The sequence below is a fragment of the Cucumis sativus genome, chromosome 3, assembly GCF_000004075.3.
Source record: "Cucumis sativus cultivar 9930 chromosome 3, Cucumber_9930_V3, whole genome shotgun sequence".
NCBI lineage: Eukaryota > Viridiplantae > Streptophyta > Magnoliopsida > Cucurbitales > Cucurbitaceae > Cucumis > Cucumis sativus.
Window position 1 is genome coordinate 40,481,790 of NC_026657.2, and position 8,880 is coordinate 40,490,669.

Below are 8,880 nucleotides of genomic sequence, written 5' to 3' on the forward strand. Positions count from 1 at the left end.
TTTCAACAATTTTGTTATTTTACCTCAAATTTTTTCATAGCAACCTATTTTTGTTTGTTTTTTTTTTGGTTGAGTTTGTGGAGAGAATTCCTAATCAAACACTTAGCTCTCTTTTTAGACAAGAATTCCTAATCAAACACTTAGCTCTCTTTTACTTTTCCCTCAAAAAGAGAAATTAACCACTAAGGCCATAAATAGTGTGTGTATTGTCTTGTCAATTTCACAATAGGCAAAATGGAAAGTTTAAAACAAAGGTAGATTTTCAAGGAGATTTGAAAATTTCATAACCAAGCAATAAATAAATAAAAACCCCCCACCTCAATGAACATGATTCAAAAAAAGAAAGCTTAAATTTTGACTTTAATCCCTATACTTTAGTCATATTTTCAATTTGAACCCTACATTTTTTGAAAAGTTTCGTTTCCGTCTTCTTACTTCCATTTAAAATGATCAGGTAAAACATTAATTTTGAATATAGCAAATGAATTTTATGAAATTACATTTTTTATTCAGTTCAACAATTATCAACCTTATGAAATTACATTTATAATAATAACTCAAGTTTTTTTTTCTTAGTTCAAAAGCATACATCGATTTGAACCTCAAACCATTTAGTTCATGACATATTAAACCAATTAAACTATACTCAAATAAGTAATAAGAGTCCAACAAATCACAATCACTGGAAAATACAAGTTTGGAGCTATATTTCCTCCAATGGATTATAAGTTCCAATCTCCACGTAACTTTACTTTCTAAAAGTAATATTCTAAAAATAACAGTGATGATAATGCATAGAAATTTGGTCTTTAAAATTTAGTTCATATGATTTATTATTATGGTTGGATAAAATACTCCTAAATAATCTCTTGAGTAGGGATATCAAATGAAAATATTTTTGAGAGAATGGGACCAAATTTGTAAAAAAACTAAATTTAAAATGAAAGAACAAAAGAAGGAGAAATATAATTGTTGACGAAGGAAAGGGTAAAAAAAGAAAAGAAAACTCAATTGACACAAAAGGTACAAATCCAATTTAAAATAAGAACCTTCATGGTTGGCACAGTTTGCCAAGCCATTGTCCCACAAGAACAAGAAGAGAGAGAGAGAGAGAGAGGGAAAAAAGGGTATGGGCCATTTACAAACAACTCCAACACAAGACGTGTAGATGGCTACAGAACCACTGCTGCACGCCCATCAACCACCTTTTTTAAAAAAAAATTCTCCAAAAATAGGTAGGGAAAAAAAGAGGATTTTTTCAAAGATGAAAGAGAGTCATCCTCGAGAAAAGCCAACACCGATTCCAACCCCACGAGAAGAGAGGAAGAGAAGGAGATGGAAATGAAAAAAAGGAAAAAAGCAGAATAATAAGGGCAACACTGCCTCTCCCTCTCTCTCTCTCCCTCTCTCTCTCTCTCTCTCTTGGACTGATTCGTTTCAATCGCATCTCTCTCTCTCACTCTATTTATATCACAGACAAAAAATTTAATTACCATTCAAAAATAATAATTATTATAATTTTTAAAAATTTGTAGAAAAAAAAAAGAAAAAAAAAAACTAAAAGGGTAGGTGACAAAGATGGTGAAGAAGGCAAGAAAAATGGTGAAGGTGAAGGTGGAGATGAAAATGGTGGTGCCCTCTTACCAGACATAAATTCATTTCCTTTTTTTTTTCTTTTCTACATTACAAAGTTACAACAAACAAAACTCCCATTTTCTTCTCTCTCTCTCTTATTGAAGAGTCCGTCTAGTCTAAAGACTTGAAAGAAGAGCATCTTCCTTGTCTTTCATGCTTCTCTTATGCTACCTTTTATTATTATTGTTATCCTTCATTCCTAATCTTCTTCACATTGCCTCACCCACCTTCTTCTTCTTTCCCTTATCTTCTTCAATCTTCAATCTATAATCATTCCTTTCTTCATGGCTGTTCAGGCTCAATATCCTTCTAATGTTTTGTTATTGAACAGGTGTGTGTATTTACACATTTTCTACTTACTCTTCTTGTTTTGGTTGTTAAGTTTTTCCAAATCTTTTAATGGGTTTTTTGGTTATGGTTTTAGGAATGGTCAAGAAGGGCATGATTATTCATTACAGCCACAACCAGGGGGTTTTCTTGACCAAACTCATATGGTGTTCAACAATAATATAGGTGAGTTTTCTTGTACATTGTTTTTTTTTCTTTTTTTTTGATGGATGGATTTCTTTAGGTTTTTTATTGTTCTATTCTAGTTATGGAACATCAGACAAAAGTCTTGAGATAAATTTGAGTTGTGAGAAGAGGATGTACCTTTTAGAAATCAATTAATCAATTGAATTTCTGATGAAACCAGGAAGCAATTCTCGAAAGAGAGGAAGAGAAATCTCTACTGCTACTACAACCATCGCGACTCCAATCAATCTATCTCCATTACAGCACCAGCCTTGTCCTCCTCTTCTTGTTGACCTTGCTAAGCTCCATAACCACCAAAACAATGTCGTCTCCACCGGCCTCCGCCTCTCCTCCGGTGATCATCAACAGAATCAACAGCAACAGCAACAGCAACAACATAATCAAAACCACAATCTCGTTCGTCCATCATCATCCGCCTTCTTACCCCTATTAACAGAGGATTTCGCCTCAAATTTCAAACGGCAACAAGAAGAAATAGACCAATTCCTTCAAGCACAGGTGCAAATTCACTCCCTAACACACAACGAGTTTCATCTTCCGTCTTGATTTAAATTTCTGAAGGAGTTCCGTCCGTCACAGGAAGAGCAACTACGGCGCACATTAGCAGAGAAAAGACAGAGACACTACCGTGCGCTCCTCGATGCGGTGGAAGAATCGGTCGCCAGAAGGTTACGAGAGAGGGAGGCGGAGGTGGAGAAAGCCACGCGCCGTAATGCCGAGTTAGAAGCACGCGCCGCCCAGCTAAGTGTCGAGGCACAGGTCTGGCAAGCAAAGGCTAGGGCACAGGAAGCCACCGCCGTATCCCTACAAGCACAACTGCAACAGGCGATGTCCGGCGGTGGATGCGACGGAGGAGATGGCGGAACCGTGGGCGTGGAAGGACAAGCCGATGACGCAGAGTCGGCTCATATTGACCCGGAACGAGTCGTGATTTCGGGACCGAGTTGCAAAGCGTGTAGAAAACGGTTGGCTTCGATGCTGATTTTGCCGTGCCGTCATCTCTGCCTCTGTACAGACTGTGACCAAGTGGCTCAGACTTGCCCGTTATGCCATTCCAAACGAAGTTCCAGTGTAGAGGTCTATCTCTCGTAGGGCCCAAATTCACGGCCCAGACCACAGCCCAATTCAGGTTTCTCCCGGCCCATTAACTGGCCCGGACAGATCAATGGGCTTGGATTTTCTTTTTTTCCTTTTTCATAAAATTTAAAAAAAAGTATTTAAGTAATAAAATAATTACATTTCCTTTTTATTATTATCAATTTTATTTTTATTTTTTTAGAAATACTCTCATAGACCAACTGAGATCTCTCTCTCTCTTTTTTCTCTTTTGAAATCGCTTTGAAAGTAATGTACATTGGCCACATTGTGGATTCTTTTTTTTTTTTTTTACTTTTATGAAATTTCATTCATTTATCTGTTCATTTTTTTTTTTCAGAAATGGAAAACTCATAATGATTATTTTATTTTTCTTTATTTATTTGTTTTCTTTTTCATTTTACAAACTCAGTTAATTGACAATGGAGATGGAAAGATATAATCTCGATTGTGTTTTACATTTAATAACTATTTGTTTTTAAAATTTTGTCTTTGTTTCTCCTAATTTTCATGGGGTTTTACTGCTTTCTTTCTAAAATTTACTTTTAGATTTTATAGTATGGTATAAATTAGACAACATTACCAAAAACATAAAAATAGAGTCTAAGAGGGATAGAATTTGAAATTTTACTTTATTTTGTAAACATTTTTGTTGTTTCTTTTTCTATTTGAAAATATCATATCTTAAAAATCAAATGTTTATTAAATGAGAAGTTTTGTTTTACTATAAGCGAAAAATGGAAGAAAATGTGTTAAGGTTTTATACAATATCATAGCATGTTTTGATTGATTTTCTAAGTTTGTTTGTAAAAAATACTTTGATTTTTTATTTTTGTGTCAAACTAGGGTATTGGTAAATATTTGGTTTGTTGGGGGGCTTTTGGATGTGGAAAATTTTGACAAAAATATTAACAAAAGGACCGTGCTAGGAAAATAAAATAAATAAGTCAAATGTAGTATCCTAGGGCCAAACGCGCCTAGCTAAGCTTGGTACAAGTCGATGTATCGACCTCGAACTTAGCTAATATTGAACCTGACAAAATGCTTAATGGAACATGTGTCCATGCCCCTACCTAGAAACATCGTTTTAAGACCAACATGGTCCTATTGAAGGTGTTTGTCACGACCATGGTTAACGACAAGCTTAGCAAAATGGCCAATGTGAATGAGTGCCTCAGCTTGAGAAAATAAAGGGTTTCTATAACAACTATTTTCAAATATAGCAAAATGAATCAAAATATAACAAAATATTACCATCTGAGATCAACTACTATTTGTGTATGTGTTTATTGTATCATCATAAACATAAATAGTAGTGTATCATGTTCTATAACATATAAGTTTTGATATTTTACTATATTTGAAAGTATTTTCAAAAGTTTTGTCATCTAAAAGAACTTCCCTTATCATAATATCACCCAACCCAAAAGTTTACGAGTTTGACTACGCTTATAAATACATCATTTATAGTTTTAATAATGTGTAGGTTTTCTTTGTTTTGCTAGTCACATTTCTCTCCCTCAAAACAAATTTACTGTTGTTGCAACGAAGATCCTATCATTTTATCTGTTTAGATTTTAGCAACAACATGCTTTTTTCTTTCTATTTTTTATTGTTCAAACCATTTTTAGAGAAACTTTTACATTATAGAAATTAAAAGAAAATTTATTGTCAATGAAAAAAAATGCTAAAAATATTTGTAAAATATAACAACATGATGAACAATAAACACCGATAGAAAATCTATAGAATCTGAAAATTTGCAATATTTTAATCTAGTTTGTAAATGTTGTGAGCTTATATAAGTTTTGCAAAATAAGTGGATATTGAAAACTATATAGCTAAGCAGCTTTCACTTAAATCATAAATCTTTTTATTAATCAATCATAAAAATAAAATAAAATAAAAACGTGTTTTTAGAAGATTGAATAGATTTTGGCCCAATGTTCAAAAAAACAAGTGAAATTTAGCATTTTATTAGTGTGAACCACATGTGAAAGTACTAATTTGTCTCTAAAATACGCACGAGCGTTTGACAATCAACATTTTTTTCTTTCTTTCTCTTGCACTTGATTTTTTTCTCTCATTTGTGTCCAAGGACATCTCGAGTGCATTCACTTCATCTTGGAAGTGTAAATTTGAGAAAGATGAAGAAGTTGGAGCATCATGAAAAATAGAGGAAGAAAGTTTGAGCCAGAGGAAGGAGCTTTTTCCAACCGATGAAATAAGCAAAAGACCATTTAACCTTTTTTTTTTTAGTTATCATTGTGCCAATTTTCATTTCATCCATGCAAAGTTTCCTTCACTTTTGTTATTAAAAGTACTTCATACATTCCTTATGCTTCTTATCCTTCCTCTAACTTGTTAAGCTACCTCATTCAATTAAATTATATATAGGCTATAACAAGAAGAAAGAGAGTAAATATATCGTTTGAGTTTTGATAAATAAAAAGTGGGAGAACAATGAAAATTTGAGTCATACTTTTGAGAACAATAAGTAGAAGAAAAGATAAAATAGTTTCGAAGTAGTGTAGACTTTGATTGATGGTTTTGCAGCACAAATTAATATCGATATCAAATTGTGATCGAAGAAAATGTTTCTTTGTTGGTTCATTGTGTGTTGGGTGATTCATCATTTAATTTGTTCAAATTAGTGTAGACTTTAATTTGAGTCATTTAATTTGTTCAAGAGAACAAAAACAAAAGTCACAGTCCAAGAGGAAAACTTTAGATGGCCATTTGGGCCATACATATTAGCTAAGCTCTGTTTAAAAGAAATTGGGTCAGTCGAGGCCCATGTTTATTGTGGCCCTTTCAAGCCCAAGAAATGATCGTTTGTCTCTTTACAATTTACAAATCCACTAAATGATCGATTTTCAATTTCTTCAAGTTAAAAAATATGACAATAACAATAGTATTGTTTAAATCTCTTTAACCAATTCTTTTATCCTTTTGAAATAGACACATCCAATGTGTCCATTGAAAATTTTAATGCTGAAGTTTATTACTTCAAGACTTCAAAATCAAAAATATATATTCGCCTATTCTATTCTTTAGAAAATCAAAAAATTAAATATTAGATCGAGTATGTAAATTAAAAATACACGTATTCACAATGGGATTTTTGTCAACTGAATATCATTTAAGGAAATAATGATGATGATAATGAAAAAAAAAATTGTAATAATGGGGTATAGTGGGAAATGAACTTTTTTAGACAGAAAAAAATAATTATTATAATGTTAATGAATGAAAATATATTTTATGATATATAGTGTATGAGTAGATATATTAATCATAGTATAATTTGCACAACTTAATGTTGTTTCCTAGCTGTCTACCGCAGCCCACTTGAGTGATAATATTATTATAATCACTTTCATGTGCTTATTATTGGCTTTTAGGGAGCATTTAGTGTAGGAATTAAGATCATAGATCTTGAAATCTAATACACTTTTATTCTCATTTGCCTTTTAAATTAATTCGTGACACTCAATTCAATTGGATTCATCACTAAATATTTTATTTAATATTTTCTGAGGACGTATCATTTTAAATAAATTGAACCCATTTTCAAAACAATTATTGTCTTTTTTTTCAATCATATGTTTTTGAAGAAATGAATTAAATAGGTTAACATTTAATTTACAGTGGAGAAGAGCATATAAAAGATTTAATAAATTACAAAATGTATTTTTTTTAATTAGTTGTAAGGGGACGAACTCATACTCCTCAATTTATTGGACCAAGACCAAATATTTCTTCTAAATAATTTAAAGATATTTACATTAAGACTTTATATTGTACCTTTTATTTGCAAAGGATATAAAGTACAACAAAACTAAATTATTAACAAAAGAAAAATGTAAGAAATTACAGGTTCCCAGTTTAATTTTTTTTAAAAAAACCAACAAGTTCCAATCTCCACCAATGTATTTATTGAATTAATATAATGTTTGATTTTAAACCTTTCTTGATTTTCATGTACCAAAATTTGTTTAAAAAACAAAAAATTATGTTCTTTTAATATATTCTTTCAACTATTTTAACACTATTTTTAACCACTCATTCTCTCCCTAGGTTAAAAGATAAATTTTTTTCTTATATAGAATGATGTATATCTTCATATTAAAAAATAGTGAAACCACATATTCTTAATATATGGACAACGTTATCAATGTGTCTCAATTCATAAGTTTCTAATACTTTATCCTCTCTTATTTTATTATGTTTAATTTACTAATTCTAATATATTTTTATTGTTATTATGTTTCACGAATTTCTATACATTTCCAACCTATCTCAAAGTAATTCTAAACCTAACAAAAAAAAAAAAAGTAATTTAACCATTTCTAAGCCACATGATCCCAATCAACAAAACATTAACGTCACACATAATATAAAATCTAAACAAATTAAAGTGTATATGATCACTTCAACTTTTGATATATATAATATGCAATAAACACCAAACCACGAGGAGGTGTTTACGTGGTGCCACTTCAAGAGCAATGAATTAAATAATATTCAATTGAAATAATGACGAAGCTAAAAGGTGTGTGATATAGGTGTTTATTAGGGCCCCTAGCTAGTTTGGTTTTAGCTTTATAATTGAGTTTTGATGTTGATTATTAGGTTAAACAAAGGTGACATAGAGATGCATTATTGAGATGAATGAGGAATAAAGAGTAGTTCTCCACCTAACCAATAAAATATGAAGAACCAATACTACTACTAATAATAATAATCAACTAAAAGTTTTAAAAGGCTCAAGTACATAGCCATCATTAAGCTTAGCTAGGCCAAGCTCTAATCTTGATATTAGTGGTGTCTAGTTAATTAAGAGCATGATTTTGCTACAACGAATTGAATTTAAAAAAGAAGAAACACATTAAATCAAATCAATATTTTTAAACCTATCCCATTATGTTGGATATTTTGTATATGGATGTGTGTAACAATGTAAGTGCTTTGATTTATTACTATTTTATTTCTCAAATTTTACTAAGAGATTCTATTTTTATTTTTTTAATATATATAGAAAGAAGTGATTCGAATTTAATTACCACTTATGATTATTTTATTCTCATTTTTATTTAATTAAAAAGGTACTTTATAATTAATCTTTTGTATTTCTCCAAAGAAAACACCTTGTTGGTTATTTTTTTTTCTTGATATATACTAGTTTTTACTTGTACTTTTTAGTAAGTGAAGTATATATTACTCTAGGTTGAAGTTTTAATGAGTTAATGAGTTGATTATCACTCTTTATTGGCTAGCTATGACTACCTAGCTAATGTAATTTCAAATAAAACTATGGACGAAGCTCAACGAATCATGTCCAAATCTATGAATATTAGTCAAGCTCAAGCACATTAGTTTATTTTAGCTTTTATTAGCTTTCAAGGACCTATTGTCCTACAATTGACTAAGGTAAGTGTGTTGGCCTAAGGAGCTATAGGTATAATGTTAAAATCGAGAAAAGAGGTATGATAAGATGCTGATGTGACTCTACTCGACTTGTCATTATATACAGCTTTTGTTCAATTGTGAATTAACTAGTGAAAAAATTATCAAAGTTGTTATATGTCAAATTATTTTAAACTAACACGATGA

At 30.9% G+C, this 8,880-nt stretch overlaps 1 protein-coding gene across 1 annotated transcript; it reads left to right on the forward strand.

The window, feature by feature from the left end:
* Positions 1-931: 931 nt before the first annotated feature.
* Positions 932-3,549, forward strand: LOC101213134 (BOI-related E3 ubiquitin-protein ligase 1). The gene is made up of 4 exons (XM_004148325.3): positions 932-1,966; positions 2,060-2,148; positions 2,330-2,667; positions 2,749-3,549. The coding sequence occupies exons 1-4, from the start codon at positions 1,920-1,922 to the stop codon at positions 3,259-3,261; spliced, it is 987 nt and encodes a 328-aa protein (XP_004148373.2). The 5' UTR covers positions 932-1,919; the 3' UTR covers positions 3,262-3,549.
* The last annotated feature ends 5,331 nt before the right edge of the window (positions 3,550-8,880 follow it).

Bases quoted from the DNA above. Each gene is read 5' to 3' on its own strand.
- LOC101213134 (XM_004148325.3), top strand. From the start codon at position 1,920: ATGGCTGTTCAGGCTCAATATCCTTCTAATGTTTTGTTATTGAACAG. The intron at 2,149-2,329 runs GTGAGTTTTCTT...TGATGAAACCAG, and splicing joins GGTGTTCAACAATAATATAG to GAAGCAATTCTCGAAAGAGA. The intron at 2,668-2,748 runs GTGCAAATTCAC...CGTCCGTCACAG, and splicing joins ACCAATTCCTTCAAGCACAG to GAAGAGCAACTACGGCGCAC.